Source organism: Mytilus trossulus, unplaced genomic scaffold (genome assembly GCF_036588685.1).
Source record: "Mytilus trossulus isolate FHL-02 unplaced genomic scaffold, PNRI_Mtr1.1.1.hap1 h1tg000085l___fragment_1__unscaffolded, whole genome shotgun sequence".
Lineage (NCBI taxonomy): Eukaryota > Metazoa > Mollusca > Bivalvia > Mytilida > Mytilidae > Mytilus > Mytilus trossulus.
In genome coordinates, this window is record NW_026963295.1 from 2,159,192 (window position 1) to 2,182,635 (window position 23,444).

At 32.9% G+C, this 23,444-nt stretch overlaps 1 protein-coding gene across 2 annotated transcripts in view; it reads left to right on the plus strand.

Moving 5' to 3' along the window:
• Positions 1–479: 479 nt before the first annotated feature.
• Positions 480–23,444, plus strand: part of LOC134699737 (inversin-like) — a 29,546-nt gene continuing 6,581 nt past the window's right edge. Inside the window, exons 1-3 of one of the 2 annotated variants that reach the window (XM_063561165.1) lie at positions 480–566; positions 8,723–9,276; positions 14,690–14,791. In XM_063561165.1, the coding sequence (XP_063417235.1) occupies positions 8,778–9,276; positions 14,690–14,791 (601 nt within the window). In that variant the 5' untranslated portion in view covers positions 480–566; positions 8,723–8,777. Of the gene's footprint in view, positions 567–7,100; positions 7,514–8,722; positions 9,277–14,689; positions 14,792–23,444 lie in introns of those variants that run through there. The other variant, XM_063561164.1, reaches the window with a different exon arrangement.

The window sequence follows — 23,444 nt, forward strand, 5'->3', positions numbered from 1 at the left end:
ATTTATATAATGATCATGGGGCATACAGTGATTATCAGAAAACACTGCCTCCAGCCTCGATGTGAACATCATGTTGTACCGGGTTAAGAATGATTACTAGTTCGACACATTGTTTATGCAGTTTGTTGTACTTAAAAATTAAATGAATTAAACTCGTTTCTGCATATTATGTCTTGTGTCAAATTCTATAAAATTAACAAAAACAAAGTTGTAAGAAAAATTGTTAAAAATAATGTTTGCCCACAGGTTGTTAACGAGTTATTTCATAATTTGTGTTTCATGGGCATATTTTTTTTTATTCACCCCTTTACGGTCTATTTTCCTTGATTGTTTTTTGTTTTGGTTTCTTGAGCTTAAGAAAAATAATGAACAGTTATTAGAACTACGAAGTGTAACTTACAACATTTTTTAAACATAAATTGTTTAAAAAGAATGTCTGTTGTTTTGTTTTTTTAAATACTCTACCACTTTTTCAACAGCACTGGTAGCACAATGAAACCAAGATATGAGTCAAAGGTACAGAGCTCTGTTGGTCTCGTACAGTTAAAGATTTGACTATTTGAAAGGTAAAACGAATGTGATGCATGTCGCAGTATTTGGATATACTTTTGAAATGGTAGGTTTTATGGTTTGAGTTTTATGGTTGGGTTCACGCTGAATAAACTTCAGTTTCTGTAATCCTTTAAGTGGACATGTTTGATTTTCGGGAGGGATAGGGGGCATTGCGTTGTCAGTTTCTCTTTGATAAATCAGATTTGAATGTCTCTCAAGCCTAGTTGTATTATATGTAGATATAGGAAGATGTGGTGTGAGTGCCAATGAGACAACTCTCCATCCAAATAACAATTTAAAGACTAGTATCTCAATTGTTTGTAAAACAATTGAAAGGTCTTTCCTGTAAAAGTGATGTTTTCGTATTGTAATTTGTACGACCTTTCGTTTGATATAAGACAGCATACCTTCTGAAACTTTTCGCTTTTTACACTTAATGACCTCATCCGCCTACATTTTTGAGATCGGAATTATGATACTTGGAACAGAGTAGATGAGCTTTCTTTTGATATGCGACAACACCATGTTCTAAAAAGTTTGATTTTTGCACTTAATAACCCTATCCAACTAATTTTTGGAGGTCGGGAATTTGATATATCAAATGTACACATCATGACCTTTCATTTGATATACAACAACCCTACCTTAAAAGAAAATTTATTTTTTGCACTCAATGACCCCATCCAACCAATTTTTTGGAGACGTCAATTTGAAATTTGAAATGTACGCTTTATGTTCTTTCATTTGATATGCAACAACCTTACCATCTGAGAAATTTGAATGTTTGCACTAAATGACCCCACCCGTCCCCCTGGGATGAAAAGGAGGTTTAAAATTTTCATTTTTAAGTAGAGTTTATTGAGACCTTCAATTTGATATATCAGATGACCCCATTTGACAAAGTGCAAATAATGATGCAATATCAACTATATAAATAGAAGTTATGAAACTTACAAAGTCAATGCAAAACTTGAAAATTTCAAATTGATTTTTTGGTGTTTTTTTCCATGGAATGTTTTTGGTATTTGGTCAAACATATAACTATGTCAACCTCTTCAATTTCTAAGACATTTTAAGTGGTAAACTCTTGATGATTCAGAAATACATGCCTCCGCTCGCAAAACTTCAAACTGCATTATCTCTAAAAGGACTATAGATATTTCAAATATGTTAAATGATAAACGATATACAGTTGAACAACAACATTATAGAAAAAGAATTGGGACAATTTCAAAGTTCATAAAGGTCACAATTTATCATCAAATATATGATGCAATACTAAACTTAAGAACCGGAAGTCGTAGAAACATGGGACTAGCACCATTCAACTCAGGACCACTTAACCTTTCAACTATCACAAGGTCAAGGTCATAGTATACTGTGAAGGTCAAGGTGAAATTTCATCATGACCTGACATTGACCTCAAATTGAAGGTCTCGAACTACTGATCATCTTTGCAGTTTATAGTAGGTTGATATCTGTTACCTTTAAAAAGATATTCACACAATACTATACTTTTAAGAATCATCCCGTTGTAACTTTTGAACAGACGGTCGGACATTTTTGGGCTTATTGTATAAAATGTAGAGCTTGTCGAGAAGAACATTTCATACGCTATATGTATGCAGCAAAGTCTTATCGTTTTCCTAATATGTAAGCTTGAAATTGCAGCGTAATTTTTGTTTGCACTCGGTGACCTTTGACCTTGGGTGCATATTAAAGGTCATATGAATTTACGATTATTGGTGAAGGTTACAAGTCTCTATGACTTCCGGTTCTCGAATATAAATTTTTGAAAATATATTTTTAATTTCTAAAGGGAAATAACTCCTTATAAGGGTTAATAACAAATAAATTGTTTATGTTTATAAACATTGCCATCTGTTCTAATACATGCTGTCATTTTCAATTAAATTCTATCTCTAATACTTTTTGAAAAAAATGCAAATAAAAGAAATTGATTCAAGGGGATATAACTCTCAAAGTAGATGATGAAATCCTATGCAGCCTCATATGGTAATACATTATGATGAGATCTACCTTTTGTCCAAATAAAGTCGTGATATCTTTTAACACATTTTGGGGGGACCATGTTGAAAAAAATCAACAAAAGGGAGATAACTTCTTAAGGGGAAGGTGAAATCCTACAAAAGTTCATCTGGTAAAAGTTCATGTTGAGGTCTATTGATGGTTTAATTTTGGTATTGATAACTCCAATAGAAGCGGTAGGAGGGCGAGCCAAACAAATGCTGGAAGAAAAAAAAGAAAAAAAAACATTAGAAAAACAATAAGGTCTTTCCTCACGGAGAGGAAAGACCTTAAAAACATGCGAAAAACAATAAGGTCTTTCCTCACGGAGAGGAAAGACCTTAAAAACAATAAGGTCTTTCCTCACGTAGGGGAAAGACCTTAAAAATATACGACAAGCATACCTTCTGTAACTTTTCGCTTTTTACACTTAATGACCTCATCCGCCTACATTTTTTAGATCGGAAGTATGATATATGTAACACAGGGTAGATGAGCTTTCATTTGATATGCGACAACGCCATGTTTTAAAAAGTTTGATTTTTGCAATTAATAACCTCATCCAACCAATTTTTGGAGGTTGGGAATTTGATATTTCAAATGTATACATCATGACCTTTCATTTGATATACAACAACCCTATCGTAAAAGAAAATTTATTTTTTGCACTCAATGACCCCATCCAACCAATTTTTGGGGGACGTCAATTTGAAATTTGAAATGTACGCTTAATGTTCTTTCATTTGATATGCGACAACCTTACCATCTGAGAAATTTGAATGTTTGCACTAAATGACCCCACCCGTCCCCCTGGGATGAAAAGGGGGTTTAAAATTTTCATTTTTAAGTAGAGTTTATTAAGGCCTTCAATTTGATATATCAGATGACCCCATTTGACAAAGTGCAAATAATGATGCAATATCAACTATATAAATAGAAGTTATGAAACTTACAAAGTCAATGCAAAACATGAAAATTTCAAATTGATTTTTTGGTGTTTTTTTCCATGGAATGTTTTTGGTATTTGGTCAAACACATAACTATGTCAACCTCTTCAATTTCTAAAACATTTTTCGTGGTAAGCTCTTGATGATTCAGAAATACATGCCTCCGCTCGCAAAACTTCAAACTGCATTATCTCTAAAACGACAATAGATATCTCAAATCTGTTAAATGATAAATGATCTACAGTTGAAGGACAACATTATAGTAAAAGAATGTGGACAATTTCAAAGTTCACCAAGGTCACAATTAATCATCAAATATATGATGCAATACAAAACTTGAGAACCGGAAGTCGTAGAGACATGGGACTATCACCATTCAACTCAGGACCACTTGACCTTTCAAATGTCACAAGGTCAAGGTCATAGTATAATGTGAAAGTCAAGGTGAAATTTCATCATGACCTGAAATTGACCTCAAATTGAAGGTCTTGAACTACTGATCATCTTTGCAGTTTATAGTAGGTTGATATCTGTTACCTTTAAAAAGATATACACACAATACTATACTTTTAAGAATCATCCCGTCGTAACTTTTGAACAGACAGTCGGAATCTTTTGAGCTCAGTGTATAAAATGTAGAGCTCATCGAGAGGAACATTTTATACACTGTAAGTATGCAGCAAACTCTTATCGTTTTCTTAATATGCAAGCTTGAAATTGCAGCGTAATTTTTTTTTGCACTTGGTGACCTTTGACCTTGGGTGCAAATTAAAGGTCACATGAACTTAAGATTATTGGTGTAGGTCCCAAGTCTTTACGACTTCCGGTTCTCGAGATACAATTTTTCAAAAATTGTGTATATTTTTTCAAGGGAAATAACTCCTTATAAGGGTTAACAACAAAATGATTGTATATGTTTATTATCATTGCCATTTGGTCTTGTACATGTTGCCGTTTTCAAATCGATTCTATCTTGAATACTTTTTGAGAAAAATGTAAAAGAAAGAAATTGCTTCAAGGGGACGTAACTCTCATAGGGAATGATGAAATCCTTAGCAGCCTCATATGGTAACACATCATGATGAGATCTAACTTTTGTCCAAATAAGGTCATGATATCTTTTAAAACATTTAAGGGGGGCCATGTTGAAAAAAATCAATAAAAGGGAGATAACTTCTAAAGGGGATGATGAAATCCTACAAAAGTTCATCTGGTAAAAGTTCATGATGAGGTCTATCAATGATCCATATTTGGTCTTGATAACTTCAACAGAAAGGGGATGAGGCCTTGTCCAACAAATGTTGGAAGAAAAAAAAGAAAAAGAAAAAAAAAACACTAGTATCTCAATTGTTTGTAAAACAATTGAAAGGTCTTTCCTGTAAAAGTGATGTTTTCGTCATGTTCTTTGTACGACCTTACGTTTGATATACGACAAGCATACCTTCTGAAATTTTTCGCTTTTTAAACTTAATGACCTCATCCGCCTACATTTTTGAGATCGGAAGTATGATATATGTAACATAGAGTAGATGAGCTTTCATTTGATGTGCGACAACGCCATGTTCTAGAAATATAGATTTTTGCACTTAATAACCCTATCCAACTAATTTTTGGAGGTCGGAAATTTGATATTTCAAATGTACACATCATGACCTTTTATTTGATATACAACAAGTCTATCTTAAAAGTAAATTTATTTTTTGCACTCAATAACCCCATCCAACCAATTTTTGGGGGACGCCAATTTGAAATTTGAAATGTACGCTTTATGTCCTTTCATTTGATATGCGACAACCTTACCATCTGAGAAATTTGAATGTTTGCACTAAATGACCCCACCCGTGTCCCTGGGATGAAACGGGGGTTTAAAATTTTCATCTTGAAGTAGAGTTTATTAAGACCTTCAATTTGATATATCTGATGACCCCTTTTGACAAAGTGCAAATAATGATGCAATATCAACTATATAAATAGAAGTTATGAAACTTACAAAGTCAATGCAAAACATGAAAATTTCAAAATGATTTTTTTGTGGTTTTTTCCATGGAATGTTTTCGGTATTTGGTCAAACATATAGCTATGTTAACTTCTTCAATTTCGAAAACATTTTAAGCGGTAAGCTCTTGTTGATTCAGAAATACATGCCGCCGCTCGCAAAACTTCAAACTGCATTATCTCTACAACGACAATAGATATCTCAAATCTGTTAAATGATAAATGATCTACAGTTAAAGGACAACATCATAGAAAAAGAATTGGGACAATTTCAATGTTCACCAAGGTCACAATTAATCATCAAATATATGATGCAATACCAAACTTGAGAACCGGAAGTCGTAGAGACATCGGATTATCACCATTCAACTCAAGACCACTTGACCTTTCAAATATCACAAGGTCAAGGTCATAGTATAATGTGAAGGTCAAGGTGAAATTTCATCATGACCTGACATTGACCTCAAATTGAAGGTCTTGAATTACTGATCATCTTTTCAGTTTATAGTAGGTTGATATCTGTTACCTTTAAAAAGATATACACAAAATACTATACTTTTAATAATCATCCCGTTGTAACTTTTGAACAGACGGTCGGACATTTTGGGGCTTATTATATAAAATGTAGAGTTCGTCGAGAGGAACATTTTATACGCTGTATGTAGGCAGCAAAGTCTTATCGTTTTCCTAATATGTAAGCTTGAAATTGCAGCGTAATTTTTTTTTGCACTCTGTGACCTTTGACCTTGGGTGCATTTTGAAGGTCACATGAATTAAAGATTATTGGTGAAGGTCCCAAGTCTCTACGTCTTCCAGTTCTTGAAATAGATTTTTTCTAAAATTGTATACAATTTTTCAAGGGAAATAACTCCTTATAAGGGTTAATAACAAAATGATTGTATATGTTCATTAACATTGCCATCTGTTCCTGTACATGTTGCCGTTTTCAAATCGATTCTATCTGTAACATTTTTTGAGAAATGAGCAAAGGAAAGAAATTGTTTCAAGGGGAAATAACTCTCAAAGGGGATGATGAAATTCTATGCAGCCTCATATGGTAATACATCATGATGAGATGTACCTATCGCCCAAATAAGATCATGATATCTTTAAAAACAACGAGGGGGGGGCCATGTTGAAAAAAATCAATAAAAGGGAGATAACTTCTAAAGGGGATGATGAAATCCTACACAGCCTCATCTGGTAATACTTCATAATGAGGTCTACCGATGGTCCATATTTGGTTTTGATAACTCCAATAGAAACGAGGGGAGGCCATGTCAAACAAATGCTGGATGAAAAAAAAAAAAAAAAAAAAAAAAAAAAAAAAAAAAAAAACATGCGAAAAACAATAAGGTCTTAGGTTAAAGTACGGCCTTCAACACGGAGCCTTGGCTCACACCGAACAACAAGCTATAAAGGGCCCCAAAATTACTATTGTAAAACCATGCAAACGGGAAAACCAACGGTCTAATCTATATAAACAAAACGAGAAACGAGAAACACGTATATATTACATAAACAAACGACAACTACTGTACATCAGATTGTGTATGTTCTTCGTGAAAATCACAGTCACTTTTGATATTAACCGGTACAAATCTAGGAGAAAAAAATAATTTAAATTCAACGAAAGTGCTTAAAAGTCAATAATGAAATACATGTAGATTTAAAATGTATTTCGTTACTAAGTTTGACTAAAGTTATTAATGAACTTCTTAGCCCATGTAGGTATATAAAAATAATTAACTTGGAGACTAGCCATTGTTTATGTCGTCATAAATAACAACACTAGGTTAGGACGGAGACAGTTTACCTCACTACAGTAAACTTGTGATGCGGATAAGGTTGAGTAATGAAATGATTTATACTTTATCTGACGGGAAGACAACCTAGTCAACGTAAAAATCATATTTTATTATTAATAAAACCATTGTTGGATATAGACAAAAAGTGATATTTGTCAGGTGGGGAACTTTCTATTTGCTCAGGTATGTAACCTTAATTTTCCTTGAAATTTCAATTTCATCAATGATTTTATTAGGTTTTTTTTAACAATGTTTACAACTGCCACATGGTTAATTGTCAGATGTGAAGTATGAACAAAATTGTAACATTCAAATTTCAATTTCATAAATGAAAATGATTTTATTTTTTTAAACAATATTTACAACTGAAACTAGTGATTTTGTCAGGTATGGAACTTTCTATTTTTCAGGTACATGTAGCCTTAATGTTTAAATTCCAATTTCATCAATGAGTTTATTTTAATTATTTTTACCTGATTGTAAGATTGAATATTGATTTTATTAATCAATTTAATTTTGTATTGCAAAATTCCATATTGAGTACGTTAAATTTTCTTAAGCTAAATGAAAAAAAACCCAGCCAGATCATAAAATGGGTCAGGACATGACATTATGCAACTTTGAATTTAAATTGATATTTAGGTACTGTATACGAATGTCTAATATGCCTGGTCTAAATGAGACAAGGTGTTCTAACTGCGATGCAAGAATCCTTGTTCCATATGACTTTTTACGATTTGTCTTCTTATTCATGTTTTTTATCACATACATCAAGGGAAAATGGGTCAAAGCATAAGGAAAAGATAAAACAATGGGCACTTAAATGTAAAAAGAATGAAAAAAACTCTAAAAATAGGTAGATAACAGAAATGGATACATACCCCATCCAGACCCTTATATACGCTTGATATATTAGAATTATAATACTCGAATATGTATAATACAATGGAGTCCGGGATATGACCATGCTTAATATATAAACGAGTTGAATGTATCAGCACCATTGAAAGTGAAGCCTTTTCTTTGTTTGTCTGTTCATTGATTTTCGGATTTTTACATTCCACTTTAATTATATGAAACTGTGCTTAATATATTTGTTTATACATGTTGCCCCAATTATACAAGTTTCGTTTTATGAATATGAAGCATGTTTGTGAATATCAAGTGCTTCCTGGAATATTTGTTAGCGTAATTTATGTTTATGTTATTGTTCAATTTCTAGCTGTTATACCAGAAGGCGCAATAACGAATTGTTGTATTCTTTGTTTGCATGTCTATTTAATGAATAGACTTACATAACAATGTAAAAACACACGTGTATGCATACATGAATAGGACTAACATACAAAATCATATATGTATCATAAGATTTTTTTCTTTCTACTTTGATAGATAAAGCATACATTACTTGATCAAAGCGTTTGAATAAAGCTAAGTGAACTGAAAAATGTTTCAAAAAAATCCAAAAGAAAAGTCATCTGACACAGTCGATATGGCATTTGGAAAACCAAGAAGACGAAGTTCGAGCGTATCAATATACAAACCCGATAAAATGACAAGCCCTGTCGTTCGACAAAGACGTAGAAGCTCAAGTATCACAGTGCAAGCTAAATTGTCCGCTGAGGGTGCGCCAAGTCCACTGTCAGGGGCAAATAAAAGGCGTGGCAGTAATGTATCCTTGTCTGCAGATGGTTTGTCGAATCCCAATGGGTCGGGGTATCGAAGACGAAGTTCTAGTATGTCTCTTCACGACTTAACGAAAAACGTTCATAATATTGAACAGCTTCAAATGTTACATGCTGTATATCAAGATGACACGGATCAGGTTTGGGAATTACTCAGTTCTGGTTCTGATCCCAATCTTATCGGAAGTGAAGGGTCGCCATTATTGCATATAGCTGTTGAAAGCGGAAATGAAGAAATGGTGAAAGTTTTGCTCAGTTCTGGTAAGTGTAATATCTTTTTTGACTAGTATATATTTGTTTAGGGGCCAGCTGAAGGACGCCTCCGGGTGCGGGAATTTCTCGCTACATTGAAGACCTGTTGGTGACCTTCTGCTGTTGTGTTTTTTTAATTTGGTCGGGTTGTTGTCTCTTTGACACATTCCCCATTTCCATTCTCAATTTTATTGTTGTTAAATGACTATCATCATACTATGATATCGTTGTTTGTATGATTTGAAACTTTTCAGAAAGAACATGGAATATTCGAGTTATCCAAACGGCCTCGTTCTCTTAACAGCGTATTCACTTCGAGAGCGGGAAGTCGTAATTTCTGACTTAGTCAGGTTCACACCAAAACTCTAAAATGAGTATGTGCTGATAAGCACGCAGTATTAAGGAGAAGGACTGTAGTTATAGTGTTACATGTCTCACTGCAGACTGTTCCCGCATGAACTAGCACGTTGTTAAAGAACTGACTCAGCGTACCTGTCTAGTACAAAGCAGGTTCCATGTAAACATTATATTAACATTCTATCGTCCTAAATAGACATATTATTTTCCGATGGACGTTAAATAGCCATCCATAATATCAATATTTGTTCAGCCCCTTTTCGTTACTATTATATATTTTTCAATGAACAAGTGTTTTGCTAAGACAAATCAGTACATCGCAAATACTCTTAAACACAGAAGTGTTTGCCTTAGTTCTAAAAAGTAGTGTTTGCCGCTTCTTTTAATGCGTTTGTAAAGCTAAAAAGGTATAACGGAATATATTCGGGAATGGTATTAATGTGTAATTTATCTAAATTCCCGTCACTGAAATCCATTTCATATCCGCATCATATGAAGATAAGGATTGGTTACTGCAGCTTTCTCTCTCCCTGTAAACAAGGATATATTTGAAAGTAACAACAAATAATTATCACGATTGCCTGTAACCAAAGATGATCGTTGTAAATAAAAACAAATTACCTTTTATCTTAGTTTGTCTTACCTTTAAGATGTTTTGTGTACCAGTCACTGGATTAAGTTTGAAATGCTTTATTTATTTGGAATACGACAAAATAATTGCATTGATGCTGCTCTCATGTATATTTGGTTCATAGGTTAAATACACATTATTGTATTCTCTTTGTAAAGTTTACATGTCATGTGAAAGAAACACAATTGAACCTAGAGCCAACCGCTAAATCAGTGAACATTTTATTCTGAGTCCTATAGTATTGTTTAAGGTTGCGGTCTAGTTATATGTTACGCCTCGTTTGTGTTGGTTTTTCAAATTTCATCGTGAGAAGAAAAGTCTTACAGTCAAATGTACTTTTTCGAGTAAACTTTGTTATAAAGGGGCCAGCTGAGGTCCTATTCCTGGTGCGTGATTTTTCTCGCCGTGCTGGAGACCCTTTGGTGGTCTTCTGTTGTATTCTGTTCTTTGCTCGGATTATTGTCTCTTGAACAATTCCCCATTTCAATTCTCAGTTTCATTAACTCAATCACACTCTGGTTATCTCACGAAACTTGTACTATTAATTTCATACTCAAATACATCAAACGAATGAAAAACAACTGTCATATTCTTGACTTGGTACATGCATTTTCTCATGTTGAAGATGGTGGATAACCCTGGTTTAACAACTAGCTAAGCCTCCCACTTCTATGACCGTTGATTACATTGATTACCATTAGGGAGCAAAATTGAATTATCTCCATGTATTGAGGACACATTGGCCGAGTTTACTTGAAACTCTAGAATGGACTTCAGAGTTTTAAGTGTATCACGTGAATGCACTCGAGTTGCTATTCGGAACAATTCTAAGTAACTCTAGGGTAAGGTCCTGACTAAGCATAAAATACGGAAAACTGTCTGATTAGTTTGACGTCATTCGAGGGTTCCTCGAGTTTAAGGGTTGGAACCGGGATAAGAGGGGTTAACGCGAGTGCTCCGAGTAAAATCTGATTGTTGAAACCCGAGTAAGTAAAGTTAACTTTAGAGTTTCAAGTGAACTCGGCCATAAGCGTGTTCTGCTCTTTAGTCGCGTTGTTGAACATGTATCTTTGGCACATTCCTAATTCCATTCTTCAAAAAATAGGTAACAATGTCCCAAAAAAATGGTTGAAATGTTTGATATCGCATAGGCCATGGTATAAAAAAAATAAGAAGATAAGTACAAATAAGACTCATTATGCAAAGCTGTCTTATTTCATTTAACAATGTTTACAATTCATGTTTTTTTCTTTGAAATTCGTTCATGGCCTTTAGTTATACACTTTATGAAAGATATCTTGTGTGTGTTCATTGGTATACCAAGTAAGAGGCAATACACATTAATGTTTGACTTCTTTTCGCAGGCTAAATAGTATACCTATAACTTAACAGTTGTGATGCATAGTTTCTATATTTAGACCTCTATTAATTATGTGCTTTTTACTAACTACATGTATGCCTGGATTACAAATTGCACTTTAACGGCTTTCGTATAACTTTTAAGGTTTCTTTTACACGATCATATCTCTTTGACCATTTACATGTGTTTGTAAGTTTGGTGAGGGGTGTGTTCATGTTCATGTTCATGAACATACGACCGAGAAGGGGTCAGTGCAAGCATACCAATTTCCTCAATAAATGATTGATCATCTCCTATGTAGCTCTCTCCTAAAATTTCGCTTTATATTAAAAAAGAAGATGTGGTGTGACAGTCAATGAGACGACTCTTCACAAGAGACCAAATGACACAGAAAATAACAACTATAAGTAACCGTACGGCCTTCCATGATTACTAAAGCCCATACCGCGTATTCAGCGATAAAAGGCTCCGACATGACAAATGTAAAACAATTCAAACGAGAAAACCAACGGCCTAGTTTATGTATAACAATTAAACGAAAAACAAATATGTAACACAGCTACGACAACCACTGAAATACATGTACAGGTTCTTGACTTGGGACAGCCACATACATATTGAACGTGGCGGGATTAAACATGTTAACTTAGCAGAATCCCAAACCGCCCTCTAACCTGGGACAGTCGTGTAACATTAAAACACAAGAACGAATTATAAATATCAGATAAAAAGGCTTAACTCATCAGATGGATACAAATAGAAATATATATAACATATATGCCGGGTACTTGTACATCCCAACAATTTTGTATGACTGTTTGGTACAATTTTCATAATCTGGACTGAACAGAAGACCTCACACCTTGTAAAAAATCCTATACAGAAAAATAAAAAGAAGAATTAATAATACATAAATGAAGACTGTCCCCTCCATCCTAACAAAAAAAAGACAAATTAATAATATACATTGTATCAATAAAGTCCTCAAGTTCACATCCCTTTTCATATCCTATTGAATGAGCTGATACAACTTTACTTCAGAAATACATGTAGCGTACTCAATATATATCTACCTAAGCTCCTGAATGTTGTATAATTTTCGGAACAGATATGCACCGGAAATTTACACCTTACAGCAATAAATGTAATTTGAAAACGATTATATATTAAATATTGCCTTGTTTATGTATGTATCAATAAACGTCAACGCCTTTATCTTAACTTTATCTTACTGCATATTCGTTTTGGTTTTAACGTTGATTCTTTAATGATTTATTTATAAATGTAGTCCGTGTTCAAAGGGTTGACTATTAACGTCTCGTGAAGTCGACATAATTATGTTCATCATAAAATTATTATTACTTGTTAATTGATATACTTTGTCAATCAGCCCAGGTGATGTCGTATCTTTAACTAGTTTCTTTGAAGGGATAAATACATTTGAATATGTCCGGCCTTTGCAGTACAGAATATATATATATAGAATTAAAGACAATTATTGAAATTAATTAACCTAAATGATGTCCTAATGGCATTTATTTACTGTTAATTGTCTTTACTTATGTATTCACACGTATTTTACTGTAGTTTAATCTTCTAATTCGTCTTTGAAACAGTTAATTTCTGACCCAGTTGCCTAGTGTAAGAGGTAGGGTCAATGTTCCGAGCATTTGATTCACGTAGGACCATTGTAATACTAATTTATCGTGCATGTTCTCGTTTCTCGTTTTTATATAAATTAGACTAGACCGTTGGTTTTCCCACTAGTAATGTGTGTGGCCCTTTATAGCTGGCTGTTCGGTGTAAGCCAAGGCTCCGTGTCTAAGGTCGTACCTTGACCTATAATGGTTTACTTTTATAAATTGTTACTTGGCTGGAGAGTTGTCTCATTAGCATTCATACCACATCTTCCTATATTTATGTAAACAAATACATCCGTTCGGAAAAAAGTAACTTTTATATGCATACGGGTCATTGCTCTTTATCGTCATTCCCTTTGTTTAGAACACCTATCTCAGTCGGTAATTATAATTATCGTATCACGGCTTTGAGACGTGAGAAAACGCTACAAAGGTTTATCAGCAAAATGGCAGTGAAACAAAGGACAGTCTGCTCTGGCAAAATGTACTTAGTCTTCATATTCCATTTCACGGATATTTTCCTAATGTCGTTACTTCAATCCCGTTCCCTTTTCACACATATTATCTTCTGAATAAGAATATTCACCGGGTTTGTAATAACATGAAGAACACGATAGATGCCACATGTGGAGCAGGATCTGTTTACCCTTCCGGAACACATGAGATCACCCTATTTAGGGCAATATGCGCAATTGTTTCTCCATAGGCGGTAATGGTACATGTTCCTCTGTAGCTCAGCCCATATCGTTAACTTGTATATGTATGATGACTTGTTTCGAAGCTGAGATGTGGTTAAATTTTCGGGGTAAGAAGTTTGATTCATTTTTCTGTGAATTTGCATACCCCAAAAATCCTATCGTGATGCGGCTCTTAATGGTAAAAAGTAATTTTTTCACACAATAATTTCTTTGAAAAATTAATACTTTGGATACATTTGATAACTCCATAGTTTTTACACAATTTTATTTTAAAGGTCCTATACTTTCCAGATCAACACAAATTGTTAAGCTCACTCAATTGTTAAAAAATGAAACATGTCCAATATCGATATCACTACACAGAGAGTTTTCGTGTACACACAACGTTTGTGTTCCTCAATTGGAGGCGCATTAGGTATATTGTCCCAGTTGTTGGTGTGGTTCGAGTTGTTTAGTTTTAAGTTTTATATGTTATCATGTATCGAAGTCGTATTATCAATGTTTTATGTTGTCATTATATTCCCGGACCCCCCCCCCCCCCCCCTTGAAATGTCTAGTGTACTTGATGTTGGTTTTTTTTTTATCAACGAGTTTCAATATATCTCTCTGTTATCTTTCGCCCCTCTTTATGGATCTACTTGTACATTTATTTTTCAATTGACTTCTTAGTACTGTGAATGTATGAAATATGATCAATAATTGTATGTTTTGATTAATTTTTTTTTCTGTTTTCCAGAGAAATGTAAAGTTGATATTGAGGATGTGTTTGGTCAAACACCGATGATGAAAGCCACAATATTTGATGACGTTTCTATCATGAAGATTCTACACAAAGCAGGTAGGACAAATTATTTTCTGATGCAAAGCTAAGTATATGTCAAATAATACAAAGACAAGGTCAGGTAGTGTTTCTCTGGTCACTCGGACTCAATTCCTCGAACGCTTTAAACTGGTCGATATTAGATAGCAGAATGTGCTAAAAGTGGCGTTCAACACCGACAATCAATAGTAATCAATCTATTATATATAATAGTTCAATTGGTGTTGTTGGTTCTGGTCTTGCGGTCATAAAACTTTCGAGTCCGTTTTTTGTACTCATACTCCAATAATAATTAATCAAAATGCTTAATTACATGTTTCGAGCATGATTTTTGTGCTCCGAGCACTGAGCTAAGTTTATGACTTTAACCAGTCTGTCGTATGCTAGTATTGCTTCGTAAAGTGCTGTTGAAAACTAAGCTGTTAGATTTTATTTTTTTTCTTAAATTGCTGTTGAAATTAAGCTATTAGATTTTTTTTCATAAATTGATGTTGAAAATTAAGCCGTTACATTTATATTGTTTTCGTACATTGCTGTTGAAATTTTAGCTGTTAGTTGTTTTTTTTTTCGTAAATTGCTGTTGAAAATTAAGCCGCTAGATTTAAATCGTTTCATATTCTTCGTGTTGTGGGATCTTTTATTTCCAACTATGTGGTATCAGGTTTCCGAATGGTTGACGACTGGACAGTTTAAAATATTTTCTTATATTATTTGAACTCAGGTGGATAATTGGCAATCAGACAAATATATCCTTCTTTTCATATCAAGGTCAGAAAAATAAAAAATCCAAATTATAATACAAACTTTGGACACCTGATAAAATCAAACTGGACAAAAAATATAGCCTTAGAGTTTACATTTATAACATAAGTGTAAAATTGATAAAAAAAAGTATTCCGAGTTACCTTGTAAGTGAAAAAGTGACCTTAGTTGACGTTATTCATTGCTTCAAGTTGACATATGTTGTACTTTTATGTTATTAATTGGTTTTGATATGACTTTTATTTTGCGTTTTACGATCTTTTGACATCTGTAACGTTTTTTTATTGTTACACCTTACAACTGGTCAAAAGACCTTGCTTTACACACATCATTGAAAGATCAATCAGTACTAAAAACAGACTATTGCTTCAGTACTAAGGAGTGGATAGGGAGTCTCAGATAACTTTTTTTGTGCCCATACACCCAGATGAAAATCGATCAACAAATTTCATGGAGATCTCAAATTTCACATTTTTTTAGCTATGCAATTAATAAAACTTGAAACTATACATTTAAAAAATCTAAAATACGTGAAAATGGTTGGGTAACAATTCCCCTATCAATCAAATACAGAAGTGTAACGCCCCCTCCCCCTTCTTTAGAAGTTTTATTGTGTACTGCTAATATTAATCAAACTTACATGCAGATTATAATATATGCAAATCGAGTGCATTATGTATTCGTGTACAACATGTCAACAAAGGTATTTCAATAAAAAAAAAAGTATATGCATGTCTTATTAAAATTGTTGTCTTTTGCAATGCAAATTATACAACGTAAATTAAATCATATGTACATGAACTGTCCATATCTAATAAGTCGGTATAATATTTGAAGATAACAAGTCATAATTGTTCGCTTTTCAATCTTCAGTAAGCTTCTAGTTAATTTACTCTACAAAGTTGTTCAATAAAGCTTAAGGGGGTACAGAACGTAAGGGAGTTAACTCTTAAAAATCAGATGTCTGAGTGTTCCTTTAGTAAGCAGAAATCAAGCCTTTCAACGACAAAACGTAGTGTTTGTCAAAGTGCTATATATCCAACCAAATCATTCAAACCGGAATGATTTGGTTGGATATAAAGCACTTTGCTTCAAATTTCTAGAAATTTTCATATTTTTGTAAAAATCCGGTCAAATTTGATATTTTGTCAAATTTTATGAAAATTTAAGCAAATCTGTATAAGTCAAAGACCAAAGTCAAAGTGTTGGGAAGTTTTCGATATTATTCCTATAATAATGTTAAATTTGTAAAATATTTAAAACTATAGTCAATGAGTATACGTATGTGGTTTAGACTTTGTTAAAATCTAATGTGTTTCTAAATTTGAATGTGTGAAGGAGTATCAAGTTTCTAGTCTAAGAGCTATAGCAGCCGATTGCATTGCGTGTGTAGGTAAAGGTAATATATTTGGTGAGCTTACTTTTCTAGTTGAACTGTGAAGTCATTATTAAATAAAGCATATTACCATCCTTTCGAAGTAGCCTAGTCCCACAGACAGATAGATTGGTTGTGTTTCGGACTAGCATACTCTTAAAGGAGGGTAGTTTACCTAACATAATAAGGAATACACGGTTTTACTAGCAATAAAGCTAACAAAAGATATTACCATTACATACACACTCAATGCAATCGGCTGTAAGAATATTGAGGTATGTTTAACTTATTGCCACCATGTTGCTGTTGTTTAACCCAGAAATGATGACCATGACCTTGATGTCCTGCAGCTGATTGTTTTGACCATGTGATTAACTGATTAAGACCAAGGACATATGTGACGGTCACGTTTATTGAGAAAACAAGTCATTAAAATGAAAAAAAGATATAAATGTTGACGGGTCACCGTGAGAAATATGTTCTGTCAATTTATTGCAATCATTTTGATACCTATTCGTATCAGGATATAGCATGACGTTTTTGTTTGTTTGTTTTTTTGGCAATCTTGCAATTTTGATTTTATTTTTACGACAGCAATTTAAACGGAATTTACTTGACCATAAAATAAATATCAGTTCTTACGTATAAACATCAGCAACTATTTGCCGTTTTTTGTATATCAATAAACGTTGTTCTGTTTACAGTCTGTTCGTATACTAAAGCATTCTCACTTGTCGTCGTGCGCAAATAAAGTTCTATTAAAACGTTAAAATCGGTCTGCCTTCATTTAGGATAGGATTAAAATCTACCCCAAAAGTTAAGAAAATGAGTAAATTTTTGAGTAAAATTACTAATAAACTAGTCTAAGAATCAAACTTAGAGGACTACAGTAACAACGAAAGGAACATATTCAATTTGTATAGTTTGGTGGATACATTGTTATTGTCCTTTCATTTTATCTTCTAAGGTCAAATTTATCGAAAAAGGCCTCATGTACATGCTGTATGATAATTGTGAAACTATTTCCCAAACATATTTTATCTTGTCCCCGCTACAGACGGAGGAATACAGTTTTTTCTATGTCTGTCTCAACGTTCATCCGTCCGGCCATCTAAAAATTGATTTATATTCTCTTACTTTAGTTTGCCTCAACCAAATGTTATGCAACTTTTACACAAAGCTTATTGTCCTAAAACACATAAGATGTGTAGTCGCGCTACATATTAGACATATAATATAGGTATTCGCAAAGAAACGTGACGAAACTGTAAGTTGACCTCTGTCTCTCTTTGGGTGATATGTTGTCTCAATGACGAATATAACACGTCACATTTTTGTTTATATCCTGCATCATTGTAATGGATAGAATATTTTTCACAAAAACAATTAATTGTGGTTTTAATAATGCAAATCCAATGTCTATGTACTTAACCGAATTTATTAATTTAAAAGTGTATATAACAAACATCCAAAGTGGAAAACCACTATCAATTAATGTTAATCATGTTAATTTGTTATTCTAATGATCTTGTAAAACAAAAGATTCTGTGAGAATTACCATAGTATTACCTCAGAAAGGGAACGGCTAGAGTTTGTAAATACGCAATACATCTTAGTACACTTTAATAATGATAAATGGTCAGTCAAAGAAAGTAATAAAAAGTACACGTAACAGATATTTCAATGTTTTTATTAACATTAAATTTATCTCATTTAGTAATTTAAAGGACACATAATAGATTTTTGAATGTTGATATTAACATTCTCGCATATAATTAGTAAAATAAACAAAAACATAACAAAAAAGGTGAAGAAATTAAAAATTACTTATTTCTAATTAAATTTTTAATATTGGCGAATATTCAATGAATTAGGCCTTCGAAATTTGTTACATAGCTTTTTTAATGCATGTAATCACCGTTTAGTATTGCTTTCCAACTTGCATAACGACACAATTAGAAAAGGGACAAACAACAGTATGCAAGACATAACATAGTATACGAATGACTGACATCTGAACCCACACCACCGATCACAGTACTGGTTATCCGGAATTGTTGCAGACCCAGTTCCACACGAGGCACCTGTTGTATTCCTCGTGTAAATAAATGTACAAACCCGGGTATCAAGAGATTTTTTTTTTAATTTGCTCATTGTAAAAGGCATGCCCGGTAGTTGTCACATCCTTGTACTCTAGTCCAAAGAGTATAGTTGTATTATTGGCTATCATATCACATATTTTTATTGTTATTTTGATTAATCAATCGCTATAGTGTCAATAAGAAACATCTTTGTGCAATGATACGTAAAATATGAATAACCGATGCGTTTTATAAATATATACGGTTTAATGAAAGAAATTAAACCGTATTCGCACTGAAGCTTATACAGTTTAGTTTAGAACAACTTTCGTGAATTTTTGCGCAATCATTTTATTATGCGCATTCGTTTCATTTTGGGATTATATTAAAGTATCAACGTGTGAATTTTGAAAATATTTGAAGCTGTTCATTTTACTTCTGAATAGAAAATTAAATGCAAGCCAAACATATTTATAGTTTATAATTCAAAAGTTGTGTACATAAAACATGTTTCACAGGGATAGTGTGAGCGAGGAGAGTACACACGCGGCATATTTTACATGGTCAGTGTGAACGAGGCCTTTAGCATCAACACGTGACATTGTAACGTGAGGCACACGTGAGTTGTAGAGGTGAACATATTTTGTAAATGATTCACAACAACTTTTAGTGAAATATATTTAACAATGTCAAGCATCAGCTAACAAGGATATATGATTTCTTGACACATAGGGTCAGGACGCCAGGTGAAATAAATGTTTTTGTCTACATTACATTACCAAGGAAACGAAAAATCGGTTACACGGAAAACTCAGTACGGAAAAAAAACAACAAATTATGGTTGAACATTTGTTAAGGTTAACTAGACATGTAAACACTATGATAAAAACACCGAGTTTTTCCTTGTTAAACCTAGTCATTCAATGTTTATTCTATTTCAAGGATGTTTCATTTTAAGCGAAGGCAATGCGTTCTTAATGTTAGAATACAGAAATATGTTTATAGTGTTAATATAAATTTTTTGAAGGAGTCACTAACTTCACGTGTAAAACTTTAGTTGCATGACTAAGTTAATGAACAGAATGTTGCTGAGTCTTAATAGGAGAATAAAATACGGAAATGCAGAACTGGTCAAAAGACCTTTCACTATTATATAAACGTTTAAATTAAGGCAAAATCACAAAAATCAAGCATACACAAAAGGATTAAAGCAAAATTATGAAAAATAATTACCTACTATTTCGATTGAAAGGGTCTTTGCCAAGAGGGATCGGGTTTGAACAGTAGATAATTATTGTTCGATGCTATTAAAAAAACAATTGGGTCAAGAAAACACAGAATAGACAAAAATAGACACGCACAAAAAAAGAATTGAGAATAAAAGGCAAAATAAAAAATATATGGATTATTAATTGATGTAGGTTGGACAAGGAGATCACATAAAGTCATGTGTATATAAAAAAGAAGATGTGGTATGATTGCCAATGAGACAGCTATCCACAAAAGACCAAAATGACACAAACATTAACAACTATAGGTCACCGTACGGTCTTCAACAATGAGCAAAGCCCATACCGCCTATAGTCAGCTATAAAAGGCCCCGCTAAAACAATGTAAAACAATTCAAACGAGAAAACTAACGGCCTTATTAATGTAAAAAAAATGAACGAAAAACAAATATGTAACACATTATAAACAAACGACAACCACTGAATTACAGGCTCCTGACTTGGAACAGGCACACACATAAATAATGTGGCGGGGTTAAACATGTTAGCGGGATACCAACCCTCCCCCTAACCTGGGACAGTGGTATAACAGTACAACATAAGAACGAACTATAAAAATCAGTTGAAAAAGGCTTAACTCAACAGATAGACAAAAAATACAAGTATATATACATTTGTATAACTCAGCAATACAGATTATAGGTTAACATAATACTTTTGTTTATATAGAGCATATTGTCCCTTTGTAATATATTTATTTGTCGATGACCGATGGAGAGTTCAACTATATTAGTACAAGCATTCTAGATGTTTCTAAACATGTTGGTTTCTTTATTCTTTCTTTTAGTTTTTCCTAAAAATTCTCTCGATGCCCATCGATAAATGCTACAAATGTTTTTAAAATAATATCTACATACATGTATCAAAAAAAAAAATTTGAGACCATCTTCAAATTCTGCATTTTACTGTCAAACAAATCTTAAATGCGAGTCACAGGACACCGTCGAATAGTTCGATAGACAGACTTGCTAAAAAAGTAAAATAACAAAAATACCAAACTCCGAGAAAACTCAAAACTGGAAGTCCGTAATCAAATGGCCAAATCAAAAGCTCAAACACATCAAACGAATGGACAACAACTGTTATATTCCTGACTTGCTAGAGGCGTTTTGTATGTAGACAATGGTGTATTAGACCAGGTTTTGTGGCTAGACAGTGTAGGTTTATATCATGATTGATTAGATATATATGGGACACTTAAATATGCAAAATGACTTTCTAGATAACGGTTATTTTTATTGTTATAATGCTTTAAGTAACAGCATTAGATAACAGCTATAGAAGGGTGCTTTCTATAAGTCATAGTCGTCAGTTTCCTCATATGGTTTTCAAGAACAAATTTATAAAGTTTAAGCTGATAAAAAATATTGCTGTGGTCTTGTCGACTATGTATGTAAACGAAAATATTATCAAGTGAATGTTATCAAACAATCGTTCACTGATAAAGAAATCACATTCAAATGTTTTAATGAATGACTTCTTTTTGTGTTCATTTTTGTTTATTTAGCAAGTGTTTTATGTCTTATGGAATGCATGTTCCATTGCAACTAAAAGTACATTTGTTGCGTCAAATCGATGTGTAGCGAAAAGAATTTAAACAAAAACTGAGAGAAAAAGAACCACAATAAAGTGGATCAAACTTTTAGAAAGCGTACATTAATGTCTTTGAAACCTTTTTCGGACGTATGTTCAAATCTGACAACCTTAGATGACCTTAGTGATATATATAAATATGGATTATAAATTGATGTAGGTTGGACAAGGAGATCACATAAAGTCATATGTATATATACATTTGTATAACACTAAGTCTTTATAATATATGTATGTTTGAAATCCGTGCTCAATAGATCTAAAGCGGAATCGTTCCTTTTTATATTTCCGATTGAATTTTACTTGTATTCGTCAAATGTTTTACAATAAAATACATAAGACCAAGGGAACATTTGCAATCGCGAGTTCAAGTTAAATGGCCCTCAAAGTGTAGCATAATATTTTTTTAATTGTTCATCTAACTGATACCCATTTCAAAGTTAAAAGTACGGGATCATTCAAATTAAAAAGTAAAATCTGTGAATTAAGAAATATAAGTTTGCAGTTTATACCAGTTGTGAATTTTGGAAGACGCTGTATTGTCTGAAGATTGCAGGTGATCTGAGCGACCGAACGTCATCTTGGCTATGTACATGTATTTGTCATAAATACACGACTGTATACATTTGTAATTGTTGACAGTTTAGAGTCAATCCGTATTAGATAGACGGTTTAATGAACGAAAGATAAAGATAGCTTTTCCTCTCTTTTTTGTTACATACATGATATACTAGTATACAATCTAGACTTCCTTAGAATTTTGAAACCCTTAAAAAAACAACGATAAAAATATCATTATCGGTATAGTCGAAATTCGAAATTCTTTCAGACGATGATTATATGTAACATAATGCAAACGATTACATGTAACTTGCCAGATTTCGGAGGAAAGAAATGTACTTCTGTTCATTCGACATGATTATATAATTAAGCAAAGACGACAAACATGATTAAAAACAATCAAAGTGAAATGCTATGCAGTTGTCATCTGAGTAATAACCGTTCGTTTAAACAAAAAGAGTTCAACTTGATTATAGATATGAATTAATAAGGGTATAGTTCTAGTTATAACCAGTTTAGCAGTTTGTAAGAAGCTGTAATGTCAAATGACTGCAGGTGACTCGACCTAGCGTGAACTTGTATTTTGTCCAGATTTGTCATTTAAGTGTAATCATTTACAGCTTTAGTGTCATGCTGTACAAGATAGAGACATGTGTAATCTTGTCTGCTATCGTTGGTTAAATGTAATTTTTATTGCTATATTATTATTGCGAAATCTTTTGTGACAATAGACAATTCTATAAAAGTCTTTATTGCGTTGACTCTCCTGGTTTACTTTAAATACTAGTATTACTCTCACCTCATCTTTATTTTGCATGTCATCCGATTTTTTTCTTTATAAGAAAATCATCATAAATTTGAACATACTAACTAAAGTTTGTTTGAAATGAAAAATGGGGAAAAACATTAAGATAATATTACCAGATATACATTTGACATTTTATTTATATAGAGAACGACAATGATTACTTATTTATATTAAAAACATGTAGTGACTTGAAGACATTTTA